The sequence below is a fragment of the Felis catus genome, chromosome C1 (assembly GCF_018350175.1).
Source record: "Felis catus isolate Fca126 chromosome C1, F.catus_Fca126_mat1.0, whole genome shotgun sequence".
NCBI classification, from domain to species: domain Eukaryota; kingdom Metazoa; phylum Chordata; class Mammalia; order Carnivora; family Felidae; genus Felis; species Felis catus.
Genome location: NC_058375.1, coordinates 75,180,509 through 75,200,214, shown reverse-complemented (window position 1 = coordinate 75,200,214; position 19,706 = coordinate 75,180,509). Strand labels below are relative to the sequence as shown.

The 19,706-nt window shown below is 39.6% G+C and overlaps 1 protein-coding gene across 1 annotated transcript in view; it reads left to right on the top strand.

The window, feature by feature from the left end:
• Positions 1–19,706, top strand: part of GTF2B (general transcription factor IIB) — a 49,308-nt gene that overhangs the window by 4,399 nt on the left and 25,203 nt on the right. The window contains exons 3-4 of the mRNA XM_019837386.2: positions 12,329–12,476; positions 17,605–17,711. Coding sequence (XP_019692945.1) covers positions 12,460–12,476; positions 17,605–17,711 — 124 coding nt within the window. The 5' untranslated portion in view covers positions 12,329–12,459. The remainder of the gene's footprint in view (positions 1–12,328; positions 12,477–17,604; positions 17,712–19,706) is intronic.

The following is a 19,706-nucleotide window of genomic DNA, read 5'->3' as shown; positions in this document are numbered from 1 at the left end:
TATATAGAGGCTAAAAAGCCAAAATTTCCCATTTCTCAGCTTCTCTTACAACTAATCAAAACTACCTGAGAAGAGCTTCCCTTTGTGGAAAAAGATAAAGGCAAAGTCATCCTTAGACTTTTTGTCTTTTCTGTGCTCTTCACCCTTCCACCTTCTCCCTGCCTTGAACGTAGAAGTAAGGTCTGGAGGCAACACCGCCATATTGCATTCATGCAGCAACTGGCATGAGAGTGGAGTTCTATGTGATCAGAAGTCTCCTGCTCCTGCAGGAAAAGATGATGAAGGCCTGAAGGATTAAGTATGAGAGAAAGGCAAATAATCACAAATCTTTGTCAAATTTGTGAATTTTTCCCCTCATTCTTATGATGAAAACAATTATACAACTACATAATTACCAAATATTTAAACCAAAAATTATTCCCAAATAAAGCAAGGAGTCTCCTCAGTCTCAGTTGGATAAACCCACGGGTGAAACAAAACAAAACAAAAACCTCAACCATGTTCTTGAGCCATGAGAATTTCATTTTATTGCTGCTCTGAGAATACATCTAATTACTCAATCATGCCAATTAAATAGGAAGTTCACCTGCTGACAAACAGCTATCTTGGGATATAGCAGAATAAATTCTAGAAATAATTGGATTTCCTAATCAATATTAACTTCATCATATTACACAGCTGCTACTTTCTTTTACATTTAGGTACAGCATTTTTTTCTTACAATATGTAAAACTTTTCATTTGTAGCAAAATCTCATGGTTAAAAAAAGATGAATAATAATTTTGTCCTTTTGTCACTGAGTGTGGTTGCCCTGTCTGAAGCATTATTTTCACAAACTCTTTTATCCCTCTCATTAGTTAGCCTTTAAAAGTATAAACATCCTGTTTTAGCTGAAACCTTACAACTGTATCTTCTAACACAACTCCATTATTCTACAACTGTGTAAATTTCTGAGGTGACTTATTATGACATCACTTTTGTAATTATTCTTGAAGCATCCTGCTGGCCAATACATGCATGAAAGTACAAAACTCATGAAAATAGTTCACCAGTTTTCTAAAATGTCTTCTCTCTGGAATGCCTTTCTCCTGGTAAGACCCTAGCCTGGGAAGTAACCATTTAAATTTTTTTTTAATTTTTTAATTTTGTTTATTTATTTTGAGAGAGACAGAGAGAGAGCAAGAGAGAAAATCCCAAGCAGGCTCCATGCAGTCAGAGCCAAGCCCGACGCGGGGCTCAAACCCACGAACCGTGAGATCATGACCTGAGCCAAATTCGAAAGTCAGATGTTTAACTGACTGAGCCACCCAGGCGCCCAGGAAGTAGCAGACCATTTTAAAAGAAAGTCAGCTCATGAAATTTCTCTGGTGCAAACCCCTCAAGGCCATTTCATCTCACCTCAGAGTAAAAACCAAAATCATTATTCTGACCTTCCAGCTCCTGCATGACCTGATCCTGCTCTTCTGTAATCTCATCTCCTACAACTCTCCCCTTCCCTCGAGGCATTCCTTGAGAATCCCTGATCACAGGTGTGGCTCCAGATTAGATCTTTTTTTTTTTTTTTTTTTTTTTTTTTTTTAATTTGGCATTTAAGTAATCTCTCCACCCAACATGGGCTCCAACTCATAATCTTGAGATCAAGAGTCGCATGCTCTGGGCCAGCCAGGTGCCCCCAGATCAGGTCCTTTGCACCTGAGGTTCCCTCTTCCTGGAATACTTACCCCCAGTGTTCACCTGGCTACCTCAGATCTTTATTTAAATGTCACTTCAGGGGAATTTATCTGACCCACCTTCAAAATTGTAAACCCTGCCTCCCTCCATCCCCTTTTCCTGACTTATTTTTCTCCTTGGCACTTAGCACCATGGAACTTACAATATGTCTCTCTTATTTGATTTACCATCCATGTCCTCTCCTAATACCTATTCCATGAGACCAGGGATTTTAATGGTCTGTTCACTGCTGTATCTCCAGCACCTAAAGCAGAGTCTGGCATGTTGTAGGCACTCAACAAAAATTTGAATTTCTGCAGATGGAATTTGGCACTCAGAACAACATTGGTTCTTTGTTGTTGTTTTGTCTTTAACCACTGGCTCTCTCTTTAGCCCTTGTTCTTCTCTTATGAATGATTTTTGAAGTGCCAAAGATTGTTCCTAAAACTGCTGATATGATTAGCATGTCTCAGAGTCTTCTTCCCGATTCCCGAGTCATCTGTGCTGAGGGATCCAGCTAATCACTAATGGGATTCTGTCTGGTCTCTGGAAGCCCAATCCCAAGATACAGGACTCAAAGTTGTGCTTGGCTCCTAGCTCCAAGATAATTAGATTCAATTAGTGGTCTGCAAGCATTTTTAAGCCAGTAGTGCATATATACACATGCAAACGCACACACATGCACAAATGCATACATAAAAGCTTAAAATTACATCCATCTCCCTTTTGCCTGGCAATAAATATTTCTAATCAGGCTCTGCTTTTCTAAAATCATATTGAAAGGATATCTCAGCCCCTGCTCTCCAAACATGGGGAAATAAGCACTTAAATCAGTGCAACATTTCTGGAAGGCAATTTCACAATATCTATCAAAATGTTTGGAGCATGACTCTTGATGCCCTGATTCTATCGCTAGGTATTTATGTTCTTTTAAAAAAATTTTTTTAAATATTTATTTTTTGAGAGAGACAGAGTGTGAGCCAGGGAGGGACAGAGAGAGAGGGAGACAGAATCCAAAGCAGGCTCCAGGCTCTGAGCTGTCAGCACAAAGCTCAGCGTGGGGCTCAAACCCATGAACCGGGAGATCATGACCTGAGCTGAAGTCAGATGCTTAACCCACTGAGCGACCCAGGTGCCCTGGTACCTATGCTCTTTTTACATGTAAACATTTGTCTATACATATGAACAAGAGTGTTCATGACAGCATTGTTTATAATACCAAAAAACTGGAAATAACCAATTCCTCCATTACTGATGGTGTAGTTAAATAATGTATATAGTCAAAAAATGAAGTTCATTTCTGTTACTTGAAAAAAAAATGAATAGACTAGTGAATATTATATGTTTGTGCAAATAAAACAAAAGTACATCAATGAATTAATATGCCAGGGTACAGTATGGGTTCATTTGCATGAGTTTGAATTGTGCAAATTAGATGTTGGAACATATAAAATTTTTAACAGTTTTTCTTGTGCTCAGAATTTTAAATAATTTTAACTTCCCAAATTAGAAATCCATTTAAAATATTACATGATTTCAAACCTGGCAGGCCCAGTGCTTACACAGTTGCAACATAGTAGTGTCACCTGAGCTGTAAACATTGTCATCTTTTGGCCAAAGTGCTAAGGCAGGAGGGAGTTTGGGCGGTCTGAAGGACTGAACGACCGTCAGTGTGGTATGGCGCCCCCTGGTGCTGTTTTCAGGCAGAGACTTTTATTCAGGAAATGGGAGTAGCTGTCTGCAGTGCTGACAACTGATTTTAAGAAGTCACATAATCTTTCTTTTTTTAATCTCACCGTCAGCATTTACAATTGTGTGGAAAAGTAAATTTCCATTAATAGATCCAAATACTTTTGAGTTCCAAATAAAAGTCCTTGAAGGTATGAGCCATCACAGTGTAGTTTAGTAGTTTGAAGGCAAGCCATCACTAAATTCTTACTAACTTAACTTTAATTCTCATTAAAGTGTAGCTAATATGTTACTCTGGAACAATTTTATGAGAATCTGAAGGAATCAAACAAATCTAGTTATTTTATATGTAGAGATTTGTGACCATTTAGTTTGGTGGGAAATTCTCAGGATTTCTTTTTCTTTCTTTTTTTTTTTTTTTAACGTTTATTTATTTTTGAGACAGAGACAGAGCATGAGCAGGGGAGGGTCAGAGAGAGAGGGAGACACAGAATCCGAAACAGGATCCAAGCTCTGAGTGGGTCAGCACAGAGCCCGACTCGGGGCCCCAACCCACGGACCGTGAGATCATGACCTGAGCCGAAGTCGGCCGCCCAACCGGCTGAGCAACCCAGGCGCCCCTCAGAATTTCTATTGTAAAATCAAACTAATGACCTTGGGTTTCTGAGGAATCTTTTTTTTTTTTTTTTTAAACACTAGCTTTCATACATAACAGAAAAGAAAGCAGAAAGGTATAACCAATACCTCATTTGCAAAATAAACAATAATGGAAGACTACAGCAAGAGTGTAACTTAGCCGAAAGGGTAAAGATGATAATCCACAGACCTGCTAGAAACGAGCATTTGATGAGAGGCTACAAAGTTAGCCTGAGTGGTCAGAATAGAGGAATGCAAAAAGTGGCACGGGTTTGTGATGGCAGGTTTTATACTGCATCTTGATGCAAAAGCCATAGAATAAGGTCGTTAGAACAGTGGAAGATGGCTAACCAGTTAGGGCTTTGTCGTTTTAATTAAAAAGCTGCATCCAAATTTACTTTGGTTTTTCTTTAACTTGAAAAAATCCACTTGCAGTAAAAGTAGTCTATATAAGTGACGGTGTACCGAATACCAGCTCTATTAAGCTCTATTTGAGAATTACTTACCTTACTGTCACACTCATTACATGACTTGGTTTAGCAGTGGGTGCACTGCTAATACTCAGATAATAGTAATACCAGTAATGAGAGCAGAGACTCTTGATGTCAGAACATGAGTCCATGAGCAGACTACCCGTTTTGACTAAGATCAGTGGTAGAACAGTGTGTGGCAAATGCCTTACTTCACAAGTGTGGGGCAGGGTCCGTTCATCTCATTAATGTGAAAGAGTAAGAATACTAGGTAGGAAAGGTCAGAAAATAGCAAGAGCGAACAGGTATAATGGACAATTTTGTAGAAGAGAGAAAGCATGAAGGATGCAGAAAAAGGGAAAGCTATAATTCAGAAAGCTCTTTTGGTGAGCCTCACTAATTTGGTCTAATTATTGTGAAGAACAGTCAGAATAATGATATTTTAAATATATTATTTCTTTTATTCAACCAACAACCCATACAAACCAACATTTATTGGGTGTCTTCTGTGTGCAAAGGATTAGTCACAAAGGTCCAAGGAAAATTATGCTTCAGCCCTCAGTGAGCTCACTGCAATTTCCTTTCAAGCACCTGAAATAGCAGAATCAGCTGTGGTAAAGCATTGCTTAGAACAGATCCCTGGTTCTACCACTTCGCATTTGTTTTTACTTTTGCATTGGTTTTACCACTTACATTGCACTAAGACTTAAGGACCTTCTGTACATCATTCCCCTATTTCAAAGGCAGAGGTTGCTTCCTGTTTTAGAGCATTATTACCAAAGCTCCAATTTTCCTATTTTTAGCATTTATCTTGCTTCCAGTGTTATATTATTATAAATAATGCTGCGATGGACATCTTTACAAACATAGTATCCCATATTTTAGATTATTTCCTTACTTTGGTTCTCAGAAGAGGGATTGCCGGCACAAGAGGTTTTAATATTCTTGGAGTATTGCCAAATTGCTTTCTAAAAGGTTGTATTGATTTATACTAGTGAGCAACACATGCTAGTAATGAGAGAAGCAATTTTCTATTCTCATTACATGGTCATCCTTTATAATTAACACTTTCAGAGTTTTCATTTAATATTCAAATCATATGAGATTATTTGGAAATAGGTACTTATTTTATACGTAAGGTTTTTAGCACATGATTTTCATGGAAACAATATCTAATACTAAAACTTAGTCTTGGGGCGCCTGGGTGGCTCAGTCTGTTGAATGTCCGACTTCGGCTCAGGTCATGATCTCACAGCTTGTAAGTTCAAGCCCCGCGTCAGGCTCTGTGCTGACAGCTCGGAGCGTGGAGCCCGCTTTGGATTCTGTGCCTCCCTCTCTCTGCCCCTAACCCGCTTGCATTCTGTCTCTCTCTCAAAAATAAACATAAAAAAAAATTAAAAAAAAAAACTTAGTCTTTAAGAAAGTGTCAAGTAACAAGTCACATGAATATGAACATGTCCACGTTCTCATTTTCCCCCAATAGTTCATCAAGGCACTTGAAAACCATTAACAGAATTTTAAAGCTAAATGATCTAAAAAAATTTTTGTTAACGTTTATTTATTTTTAAGAGAGAGAGAGAGACAGAGCACGAGTGGAGGAGGGGCAGAGAGAGGGAGACAGAATCTGAGGGGGGCTCCAGGCTCTGAGCTGTCAGCACAGAGCCTGTTTGTGGGGCTTGAACTCGTGAACCATGGGATCATGACTTGAGCCAAAGTCAGACGCTTAACCACCTGAGCCATCCAGGTGTCCCTAAAGGTAAATCTTATGTACACTAAAATAAATATGCTTAAAAACATTTTTAGGAAATTATAATCATGTAGATCGTTTAATGTCCTCATATTTTTTATTAGAAAATGAGGAAGTTGGTATTTTGGGAAAAATATTAGTTTTAAGACAGAATAAAACAGCACTAAACAGTGCAGCATAACTTTTGCTGTCACATACTTAATGCCAAATTATATCTTTTTGGAAAAATATTAGTTTTAATATTGACAAGCTATTAATCGAGCTTTTTATTTTTTTTTAATGTTTATTTATTTTTGACAGAGAGAGAGAGAGACAGAGCATGAGCAAGGGAGGGGCAGAGAGAAAGGGAGACAGAATCAGAAGCAGGCTCTGGGCTCCGAGCTGTCAGCACAGAGCCCGACACGGGGCTTGAATTCACATTGAGATCATGACCTGAGCTGAAGTTGGATGCTCAACCGACTGAGCCACCCAGGCACCCCTAATTGAACCTTTCAGAGTTATTTTGTTTTGTTTTACTTTTATCAGAGTATTTTAGAAGTTTAAGAGAAAAGTACCCACTGAATATTGAATTAAAAAGTGAACTAATTTCTAACAATCTTTGTTCCTGATTGTGTAAGGAGATAACTGACAGTTAATATCATCCGCTTACAGATTATTAATGTTTTAAGCCTAAATTCTACTTCCTAGCATGTGGAGTAGCTGCTGGCTTTTCTCAGTGAAAAGCGAGATTTATTCTCAAATGGAGGACAAGCTGCCAATACTGGGGCCTAAAAGATGTCACATAAATCAACAAACAAATGGAAAAGTTAAATTCAGGATCACGTACACAAGTACATTTAGCAATGGGACATGAGCCAGGCACATTTCAGTGCAGGCAGCACATGGTCTGACAAACACAAGTAATCTTATGCAGACAGCTGATCAGAATATTTTAGAGCACAGCTGCCCCATACAATCAAGCCCACACGGTTGCTGCAGGTACACTGTTGAATCTATTCCCTGATCTCCAAGTCTGTAAATTGAATTTCTGTACATTGGGTTTCTATTAGGAGGCATACTGTGTAGACTCTGATGCAAATTGCCAGGGTTCCAATCCCAGCTCTGCCATTTACTAGCCTTGTGTTTTCAGGCCATTCTTAACCATCCTGTGCCTCAAATTTCCCTATCTATAAAATGGGGACAGGAACAGTATCCAACTTATAGCTTTGTTGGAAAGATTAAGTGAATTAATATACACAAATCCTTAAAATAGTACCTGGCACATAATAAGCACTCTGAGTGTAGGTTACTTTTTTTAAATAATAAACCAAGTAAGCCTTGGTTCTACCTTTATTTTTTTTTTCAAAAGAAATTTTTTTTAACGTTTATTCATTTTTGAGAGACAGAAAGAGCATGAGCAGGGAAGGGGCAGGGAGAGGGAGGGAGACACAGAATCCAAAGCAGGCTCCAGGTTCCCAGCTGTCAGCACAGAGCTTGATGCGGGGCTGGAACTCATGAACTGCGATATGACCTGAGCTGAAGTCAGAGGCTTAACCGACTGGGCCACCCAGGCTCCCCTACCTTTATCCTTTTTAATACATTTTTTTTAATGTTTATTCTTTTTTTGAGAGAAAGAGAGAGACAGAGCATGAGTGGAAGAGGGGCAGAGAGAGAGGGAGACAGAATCTGAAACAGGCTCTAGGCTCTGAGCTGTCAGCATAGAGTCTGACACGGGGCTCGAATTCACAAACTGTGAGATCATGACCTGAGCCAAAGTCGGACGCTCAATCAGCTGAGCCACTCAGGCACCCTTAACTTTTTTTTTTTTTATGTTTATTTATTTATTTTTGAGAGAGAAAGAGAGAGAAAGAGAGAGAGGGAGAGAGAATCTCAAGCAGCCTCCATGCTATCAGCACGGAGCCTGACACGGGGCTCCATCCCACAAACTGTGAGACCTGAACCGAAATCAAGAGTCAGACGCTCATTAGACTGAGCTACCCAGGTGCTCCTGTATGTGACTATCATTAATATCATGATTATTAATTTTTATTACTACTTCTACCTGAATTTAAAGAAAAATGTTATGTCTTTATTAAAGAATCAGAAGGATAGGGATGACTGGGTGGCTCAGTTGGTTGAGCGACCGGCTCTTGGTTTTAGCTCAGGTCATGATCTCACGGTTCGGTCTGCAGGTTTGAGCCCCGCATTGGGCTCGGTGCTAACAGTACGGAGCCTGCTCAGGATTCTCTCTCCCTCTCTGCCCCTCCCCAACTGGAGCATGTGCTTGCTCTCACTCTCTCAAAATAAATAAACTTAAAAAAAAATCAAAAGGATAGTGAATGCTTCTACAAATAGCATCTGTATTTCCCAGGGGACAGTAATTTGGGCCCCAAAATATAGTCCTGCAGTATCAGTTACATAGTGGACATGCAAAGAAGGGGACAAATTTTAGGGTCAGGTTTTCCTGGTTTGAATTCTACCTCCACCACTAACTTCTTGTGTGACCCTGGGCACTTTACCCACTCAACCTCTCTAAGCCTTTAGAAGGAGAATAACATCTTGCCTGATATGACAACCCAGAATTAGATAACCTAACGAATGTGAGGCACCTGACAGATGGCCTGATGCATAAGGACCTTAGTTCTGGCACTTCCCATGTGGGGCCCTCCTTTTCCCTCTCTGGCTCCCTGCCACCTTCAGCAGGGTTTTACTTTTCTGCCTGGTGAAATCAAACCACCACAAAGCAGGCCCAGGACAATCACCAACTGAAAACTTCGTGTGTAAGGATATCATTGGTAACATAGTAAGTATTATAGTGCTATTTTTAAGACACGTATGCTAAAATATGTGTGAGTCAAGGTGATATGTGGGATTTGTTCCTAAAATGCTTTAGCAAAAGGGGAGACAGAAAGGAAGAAACAGATACATGAAACAAATGCAGCAAAATCTTTATACTCGTTTGATCAAGAAGAGAGACACCTGAGGATTCATTATATTATGCTCTAATTTTTAGTGTGTTTGAATGTCTTCACACATGATAAAAATTTTGAACAATTAAAAAAACCCCGCACATTTCTGGAAGTAATAATATCACATTAGTTATCAGGCGCATGAGGCTTCATCCCATTTCTAAGAGTCCAAGTCAGGTCTGGTCATATATTTCACTGAATCCTCTGTTCTTCCTAGTCCAGCAGAATATGTCATTTAATTTCCAAGTGAATATTTTTCAAGCCTTGCTTACATTAGGAAAATGTTATTTTCTCTAATGTCACCATAACAGACACTTAAATATCAATGTTTCCAAAAGTGAGGTCACAAGATAAATTCAATGAACCTCTACAACATTATGCCAAGTAAAAGAAGCCAGACAACATATTATATGATTCCATTGACATGCAAAGTCCAGAAAAGGCAAATCTATAAGACAGAGAGTAGATTAGTGATTCCTGGGGCTGGAAGTGGAATTTGCATTAACTGTACATGGTCATGAGTGCTTTTATTTGGATGATGGGAATGTGCTAAAACTGGATTATAGGGATGTATGCACAACTTGGTAAAGTTACTAAAGGGGTGCTTAGCTGGCTCAGTCAGTAGAGCATGTGACTCTTGATCTCAGGGCTGTGGGTTTGAACCCCACATTGGGTGTAAAGATTACTTAGAAATAAAATCTTAAAATAAAAATTTTAAATAACTAAAAACACTAATTTCTAAAGGGGTGAATTCTGTAGTATGTGATTATACATCAATAAAGTTGTTAAAAATATTTCTAGGTGGGTCACGCACTTTTAAAAAATGATTTATTAGGCATGTAAAAGCATTTTACACTTTAGAAGAACCATAGCACATCAAGTGATGTGAACGTTTAAAATAAATGCTTAAGTTAAAAAAGATGAGTTTGGGGCGTCTGGATGGCTCAGTCAGTTAAGTGTCTAACTTCAGCTCAGGTCATGATCTCACGGTCTATGGATTTGAGCCCCATGTCAGGCTCTATGCTGACAGCTCGGAGCCTGGGGCCTGCTTCGGATTCTGTGTCTCCCTCTTTCTCTGCCTCTTCCCGGCTTGTGCTCTCTCTCTATCTCAATAATAAATAAATAAAGTTAAAAAAAAGTTTAAAAAAAAAAGATGAGTTGATTTAAATAATTGATTTGAGTGAATTATCTTACTTAATTCATTCACATGTTTAAGTTAAATAAAAATGATGATATTAACAAACCAGAAGTTTTGTTAAATTCTAGTCTGGGTCGTTAATTCCTATGTGATGAAACCCTAACTGTGAGAGTGTGTGTGTGTGTGTGTGTGTGTGTGTGTGTGTGTGTGTGTGTTTTGTTTTTTAATCTCACTATCAGATGCAAAGATGAAATGGGATAACTGTTGATGCAAATGCTGTATAAATTGCCAATGCTGTACTAACAACAAAAAAGGAATGGCTCACCTAAATGGTTTCTATTTTAATATAAAAGAAATCCTAACTAGGTTATGACAGATAAGAGACTCTCCAGGTGAGGTAGGAGTAATTTAACAGGTTGCCCAGCTTTCTTGCTCTAGGGTTTCAACTTCTCTGATTTCTTCCTTTTAGAAACATTACTGAATTCCTACCATAAATCATTAGGTGGTAGGTCCTTCTTCCTTTTTTTTCTAAATTTTTTAATTAACATTTATTTATTTTTGAGAGACACAGAGAGACAGAGTGTGAGCCGGGGAGGGGCAGAGACAGAGGGAGACACAGAATCCGAAGCAGGCTCTGGGCTCTGATCGTCAGCACAGAGTCCGATGCAGGGTTCAAACTCACGAACGGTGAGATCATCACCTGAGCCGAAGTCGGACGCTCAACCACTGAGCCACCCAGGTGCCTGCGTAGGTCCTTATTCTTGATCTTCCAGAGGTGCCTAGTTGTCCTCTTCTTCCTCCTCTCCGTCTTCCTCTCCCAAGTCAAGGTTCTCTACCTATGAAAACTTCCTGCCCCTTTGGGGTGGAGCACCCCCAAGCCCTTTTCTGGTTGCACTGGGCACAGCTGAAATGAAAGGACATTTTTGAAACTTTTCCAGATATTAAGGGGGAACCCCCACCTCCACCCCACCCCCCCCCCCCCCGCCCCGCCACCAGCCAAAGTACAGTCATGTTTTTAAAAACAGAATTACACACAGGAAGACTGAAGGAAATGAGACAAAACAAAACTATCCTGTCTCCAGCCAGATTTCATTTCCTAAACTTCTGCTTCTTACACCCCTTGTTCTTTCTAAGAAAGCGAGTCTTGCCCATCTTTCAAGAAACAACGAGGGCTCAGTGGCATTTAAGTCCCATGTCCAAATGAACAAAGCAGCCACTATATTCCAAGTCCTCATCCCCATAGAAACCTGGAGCACCCTTTTCTTCTGATTCCCACAGGGACAAGGGTGGTTTATTTTCAGCAGATTGGTGGTAGTGTTGTTATTATTATTACTATTCTGAGGTTAGTTTGGCTAATTAATAAATCTAAGGAACTTTTGAGGTATCAAACGTTCTACTAAGTTCTCTGTACTTCAGCTAACAGCCAAATTTGCAAAGGCCGTGAAAATAAATTAGGATAGGGCTCACATCTCCCTGTCTCAGGGGTGCGGAGTGTTCTTACAAGGTTTTGTTTCATCTCCTGCCAACTCTAAAGGGGTATGTAAAGCAGATACTATTACCCCTTGTACCGAGAGGAGAAGGAACGTGCCTAAGAAGTCACAGCTTGCCTGAATTGACACCTGTTCTGGCTGACCTAAGTGAATTTCGCTCTTTATTTCAAATTCCTTAGTGGAATCACCCGTCCGGGCCAGTAAGAAATGCGTTCAAACTGGAGTAACTGATTCCCCACTGGGAGGGGGATGGTTAGCCCTCGGGAATGTGGGCTTTGCCCCCACCACGCAGGCCGAGTTGTCTTTGTGTTTCACATCAGCAGGCTGAGGGTATCTCTGGTGTACCCCGTTTGCTGAGTTCCCTTGAGAATTTTCCTGGGTAGTTTCGTCGATTGGCTCAGCACCATAGCATATCACAGAAACGGAATACGAAACTAAAAAAACGCAAAGCACGTGGCGTACAGGATCTCACTTTTCTTGGCCTTTCTCCCGACCCGTAGCCGCGCCCTGTTACGACTGCGTGGGTGACTCGCCTATAAAAGGCCGTCTCCGAGCGTCTTGTCGCCACAATCTCTTCCTGTTCTTGGTGCGTTTGTTGTGGCTTCTAGCTGGGACCGCAGTGGCCGTGAAGATGGCGTCTACCAGCCGGTTAGTATGTCCGGCCGAGCCGGGCGAAGTGAGGGGCGGGCGGGGAGTGCCAGGGTTGCTAGGCTGCTGCCGGGGCTGCCGCGTCGGGCAGAGCGCCCCGGAGGTGCGGGGAGAGGCGGCGGACTGGCTGGCCGACCCGGACAAAGGCACTTCCAGACGGCAGTGCTGTCAGGGGTGTCGCAGGGGGTACCGAGCCGTCTGCGTTACCACTCCACAGTCCTGACTTGTTTTCTCACCCAGACACCAACCCTGTGGGGGCCCCTGTGTTCCCAACCCTGGCTTCGCATCTTTTGGGGGGGTATTTTAACCCGTCTTTTTTCTTGTTAATTTTTCCTACGCTTGCTTTTCCAGCTGTGGCTCAACCAGCCCGCGATCCTTTCCAAAGGGCGAGAAGGGGTTAGTCCCAGGCCCCTATCGATCTGACAGCTAGAAAGTTAGGGACGTCAGCATTGGTAAGCCTGGTGGAAACTGGTTACCATCCCAGAGGCCTTCTGAAATGGAAGCTAGGGCATTTACCAAGAGTTGATAGGTTTCCTTCTAAGAGGTTTATTTTTCTACAAATGTCTTCTGCTTACTCCCGAAGAAAATCTTGCTTGCAGAAAATTACTTGCATATGTTGGGAAGTCACTGTCTAATATGTTTTTAAAATGTGATGTATTCCTATCTACAGGAAATGCTTGCACTGCCCTTAGAGACAGCCTTTAATCCTGTGATCAGAAAAATGCTTGTAGACCCTAATTATATCTCTCATGATCACTAAGAGGTAGATATTAGTATTTTTGCATAAATGTAAACTGAGTCATGCCAAGGTTGACTTTTCCAAGGTTAGTGTTCGAACAAAGTGTAGAATCTCTTATCTGTTTTCTGTTATCACACAGTTGGTCCCTAGTTAACTCATAATGTATTAAAAGTATCAAATTAAGTACAAATTCAAATTAAGTACAGTATCAAATTCTGTAGCTTCTGAGAGGCAACTGTGGCATAATTTTCTGAACTTGTTATCTTCTGTGGAATTGAGTTCCTGATGAAAGCCATTATCACAAAATAGTAAGCTGAAGTCCAGGCCGTTTTGTGTAACTGCTAAGACTTACTACTTTATGTTACTGTAGTTTTAGAAAAGGTGTTGGGGAGGCAGTGTTAGCTAAAACAACCTGGAAACAACTCTTAAAGCCACTGACACTCTTGTTTACTGATTGTAATTTTATGATTGAATGCTCAATCATTCTGTCTGGGTGTGGCTCTGTTGGGAAACGCTTCCTTGTAGGTAAGTGGAAAACTTCAGTTTCCCAAAGACATCTAAATATGACTTATATTCTCTCGTGGCGATAGATCTGAAAGGTAAATGTGATATTTGGGCACAGCTTTTCCATACGATAGGACAGGAAATTGTAAGAAGTGTTGCAACTTTAAATATAGTAAATTCACGTGATAGATTCTTTACCAAAAGAATTTTGCTTTGTGTGAGTTTTTTCTCCTTGCTTTGTTAAAAAATAATCTTTGAAATGAATTTTTTTTCTGGAGATGTCTAGGTTTTAAATATGTGTGTCATTGCAGTTGTCTGTCTCTGAAGTTTTTCTACCAGTGAGAACAAAGGTTAAGTGTTAGTATTTCTGCCTTTAGCTTTGTTCCCCGCCCCTGAGGAAGATGTACAGTTACTAGGTTATGAAACCGCCTGATGTTTTCACAGAGAAGAGCACGAATGTGAGTTCAGGTCTAAACTGCACTACTTAGTCTGTGATTTCAGGCTAATCGTTCTCTGATCGTAATCTTTGGAAGGGAAATATGCTTATTTTGCAGGGTTGCTGTGAAGAGTACTGATATATTTATGGCATTAGACACACAGTGGACTCCCAATAAGTGACAGCTATAAAGTGAGATTTGGATTTAAGTGGTTTCTTAGGTCCTTTAAATGATTTTAATGTCATTGGTGTTTGGTTGTTTACACCATTCCTTTCCTTTCGTTTCTCTCTCTTACTTCCCCCACCACCCCACTCTTGTGGTTCCTCTTTTACATCACTCTTGTGGGTATTCTGATCGAAAGTTGACTAGTTTGTCGTGATTCATTTTATTTTGGATCGGTAACACAAATAGTACAAAAACAAGACGAAAAGTGAAAAGCAGTTTCTTTTCTTCCCTCTCAGCCATCTCATTCTCCCTCAGAGCAGCCACTGTGACCAGTTTCTTGGTGTTTTCCTAATGATTCTGAGGTTTAACAAACATATGCATGTAGCGCTAACCTCTCTTCTTCCCCCAAAGGATGTTGTAAATACTGTTCACTACCTTGCTTTTTACCTTTTTTCATGAAGTTAGTACACACATTTTAAGTGCACAGTTTAGTTGGAAAATGAGCACACACACATAGCTACCACCCAGGTCAAGAAATTAAATACGACTCGCACCCTGGAAGCCTCCTTGTGCCCTCAGTCATTACCCTTTCCCAAAGATAACCACATCCCAACTTCTAACTCCATAGATTTGTTTTGCCCACTTTAAGGTTTATATAAATGGCTTATATTTTCTTCTCTGTCTAGTTTCTTTTGAACAACATTTTGAGAGTCATCTTTGTGATTGCAAAAACTGTAATTCATACTTTGTCCAGTTTTGTATAAAATCCCTACCTTACTCTTTTCACTTAGCATATCTGTTTTTTTTTTTTTTTGGCATATTTTTGAGGTGTTTACATATCATTTATATACTTATAGACAAGAAGATAATTCTACTTTTTAATAGCAAAAACTATATTAGTCCTTATAGTTGTGTGACATGTGCCATATGGCTGCCCATTTGTAATTACTGTTATTCTAACATTTTCCTTTGTTTCAACATAGTTTTTCATAATTTATACTAAGTTCTTAATTTATTTGTTATAATGTATTAGAATATTTTCCTAATAGGAATTTATGGAATGAGTGTGACTATAAAGCAAATCTCCAGTTCTCTATTTCCCCATTTTCCCACTGAAAAGATCCAAGACATGTTCTGGTTAACTTAAATATATACATTTTGGGAACGTGGATTATTTTATCACTTTTTCAGTGGGAATCACCTGTGTTGAGAGTTAACTTTCCAATTTGTGTTTGCTGACATTAGAAATTTATCCAAAACCACAAATACCTACTTACTACTGTAAGAATGGTCGATGATGTCTTCTGAATGTATATTTGTGATGGCTATAACATAAGCTTGTATTGTAGTATTTCAAGTGAACGTTTAAAGAGGGCTTATTTTGCATAATACCAAATATTTATTTAAGTAATCTCTATACCCAACATGGGGCTTGAACTCACAAACCTGATATCAAGAGTTGCACATTCTTCCAACTGAGCCAAACAGGTGCCCCTACAGAGTTCATGTTCTTTTTTTTTTTCTTTTTTTTTTTTTCAACGTTTATTTATTTTTGGGACAGAGAGAGACAGAGCATGAACAGGGGAGGGGCAGAGAGAGAGGGAGACACAGAATCGGAAACAGGCTCCAGGCTCCGAGCCATCAGCCCAGAGCCCGACGCGGGGCTCGAACTCACGGACCGCGAGATCGCGACCTGGCTGAAGTCGGACGCTCAACCGACTGCGCCACCCAGGCGCCCCTTTTTTTTTTCTTTTTGAGAGAGAGTGCGCGAGCGTGCACACGCGAGCCGGATAGAGGAGCTGAGGGGGAGAGGGAGAATCTTAAGCAGGCTCCAAACTCAGCACAGAGCTCGACCCAGGGTTTGATCCCATGACTGAGATAATGATGTGAGCCGAAATCAAGACAGTCATTCAACCAACGGAGCCACCCAGGTGCCCCAATACCAAACATTTATAATTGTGTATAATTAATAAATCCATGTTAAATATTTTTGTTGCTTTTTATATTATTTTATATCTTGTTAAAAAATGTTTATTGATTTTTTTCTGAGAGAAAGCACGCTCTACCTGGGGAGGGGCAGAGGGAGAGAGAGAGACTCCTAAGTAGGCTCCATGCTGTCAGCACAGAGCCCTACACTGGGCTGTATCCCATGAACCTGAGCCAAATCAAGAATCGGATGCCTCACGGTGCCTGGGTGGCTCAGTCGGTTACGCGTCTGACTTCAAGTCAGGTCATGATTTTGCAGTTCATGGGTTCAAGCCCTGCATTGGGCTCTGTGCTGACAGCTCGGAGCCTGGAGCCTGTTTCGGATTCTGTGTCTCTCTCTCTCTGCCTCTCCCCAACTTGTGCTCTGTCTCTCTCTCTCTCTCTCAAAAATAAAATAAAACATTAAAAAAAAAGTCAGATGCCTAACCAGCTGAACCAGCAAGGTGCCCCGTTTTATTACTACTTTTTTAAGTGAGCTCTACACCCAACGTGGAGCTTGAACTCACAACCCTGAGATCCAGAAATACGTGCTCTACTGACTGAGCCAGCCTGGTGCCCCCTTTGTTGCTTTCTAAAACTGATTTTATTTTGTCTTTTATGATTAGTGTGTCTTCTGCAAACTGCTTTATTTTCAAAATAAAATGATCAAGCACATTAGTACTATGACAAATAGAATAAAAAGTAGTTTTTGAAACCATTTCTTGAGTGATATAGCAAACTCAGTTTCTGGACCAAATGAAATCATTGATCTTAAGTTCAGCAGAGGTATATCTACCACCCTCCTTTATCATACCCATTAGGTTCAGTGTGTACTATTCTAAATCTATTACTAAAATATCCAGCAAGTAGGAGAAAACAAGACTTGAAATGTATTCTCTGACCAGAGAAGTAAGTGATAAGTCACACAATCCAGATGATTATATGTAAATGTCACAGGTTATAAATGGTAGCTAGTCATTTCTATGCTAATCAGGATTTTTAAAAATCTCAGTAGCCTATACGAAGAGAAAAAAACACTTGCTTTCCCTTTAGGTTTTTAAAGCCTTCCATGTCCGCAAATAAGTTACTGTTCTTAGAAAAAACAATTCCCCTGGAATCTATCTGTTAATGACTAGCTGGAATTAAAAATTACCTAACTGGGATATTTATTTTGAAGATTTCGCTTGAGTGTATTATACATGGATAGTATTGGAAAAGTATTCAGAACCCTCATTTTTTTCCCCTAGAACAGTACTTTGTTACATGTTGGTTGGGAGGATATAAAAACAATTTTTTTTTTTTTTTTTTTTTTTTTTAGTTTGGATGCTCTTCCAAGAGTCACATGTCCAAACCATCCAGATGCGATTTTAGTGGAGGACTACAGAGCTGGTGATATGATCTGTCCAGAATGTGGCCTGGTTGTAGGTGAGCAATTATTATGGTTTTAACTGAAATCACTATTTTAGGTACTTTGCTTTTGTGTATTTCCCAAAGTGTCTTTTAATGAATACATTTTGATTTTTTTCCCTACAGGTAATTCATATTTATTATAAAACAAACAAAAAGAATTAGAAAAGAGTAAAATCAGAGACACCATATTTTATTGTTTATACGAATGCATATATTTCATAACGTGGGGTATGAAGGAACATTTAAAATTGAGACAGCCCGTCCAGAAGAAAAAGCCCTCAGTCCATAGTCTCCTGAGTCCTTAGTCTTAACTATTTGATGGGGTTTGGGGATGGTAGTGGTGACGCTTGTGTGTATGAAATAATGAATAAATTTAATCCAACTTTTGTGGCTTTTAGATATTTAAACATGATTTGTTTCAGGGTAGTAAAGGTATAGCTGTACTGAGTCTCATTCAAGGCCTTTTAGTTAATAGATCCCATTAAATAGAATGACTTAAGAATTTCTAGTATAAAATTGTTATTGTCAAAAATACTGCTTATAGGAGATTCTTAAAAAATGAGAACAAACTGAGGGCTGATGGGGGGTGGGAGGGAGGGGAGGGTGGGTGATGGGTATTGAAGAGGGCATCTTTTGGGATGAGCACTGGGTGTTGTATGGAAACCAATTTGACAATAAATTTCATATATTTAAAAAAAAATACTGCTTACAATTTTTCATTTTGTTCCTGCTTTCTTACTTACCCAGATATGTAGCAGAACTTTAGAATATTCTTATGGTGGAGTTGTATTTAGCAACTGAAACAAAGGAGTAATACTTAGCAGTTCGAAATGCTTAAAAATGAAAGTGCTAGTAGGATTATGGGATGTATAACAGAAACATTGGTGGTGATATACTGTGGAATAGTGTTGGAGGATATCGGTAACATTCATCCATGTAGCCTGCTTGCCTCAGACCTCCAGTGGGAGGCTTAAATCATACAGAGTTGCTAACAGGAACTGAAATCCACTTATAGTTGAATTCTTCTCAATAAGCAATATTAACAACTTATATATGCTGGGCACTTTTTTAAAATGATTTCTATATTCACTAAGTTTATCCTCAGAGAAACCTTTGAGGTGAGCGCCAATATTACCTTCATTGTAGAGATGAGAAACTCAAGTTCAGTGTGGCAGTGTAGCTCTACTGTCCGCACGTAGCCAAATTTCTACCCTGTATTGGCTTTTGTAATAAAATGAGTTCAGTCTGATTGGCAAACTGTGACCCACTGCCTGTTTTATATATGACCTGCCTGGTAAGAATGGCTTTTACATTTTTAAGTGGTTGAAAACAGTCAAAAGAATACTAACATTTGGAGGCATACGAAAATAGTATCAAATTCAAATTTCAGTATCCATACATAAAGTTTTATTGGAACACAGCCACACTTGCTTGTTACATATTATCTATGACTGCTTTCACATGATGACAGTAGGACTCTGTAGTTACAAAAGAAACCATATGTGGTGCTCTCATCACTTCATACTGCCGCCCAGTGCACTATAAATCCCAGGAATGCACTTAAAACTCCTCAGCATCTTGAGTACAAAGTTTATCTCCATGCTGCAGCATTTTATTTTGTTACCATTGCATACCCATCGTGTCAAAACAGAAAGAAAAAAAGTGAACTTTGAAAGCCATGCCCTTAAGGTACAGTGAAGTGTAGGTTATTTTGTTATTGATCAAGATGGCAAAGCTCTGTGTTTATTATTCAGTGGTACGATAGCTCTGCTAATAGATACAAGAAACTTAGGCATAAGCACTCATCCTGCCAATTCAGTAAAACAGTGATCAGAAAATTTAGAAAATGTAATGTCGATTATCTCATCACAGCAGAATTTCTTCACAAAAATAAAAGAATAAAAATAAGGCTGCATCTAAAATAAGTTTCTGAGTGGCTTATTTGTAGCTTATGCAGGGAAAGTCAACGATTAGTTAATGATGAGTTAATTAGTTCATGTTTGTTTGATT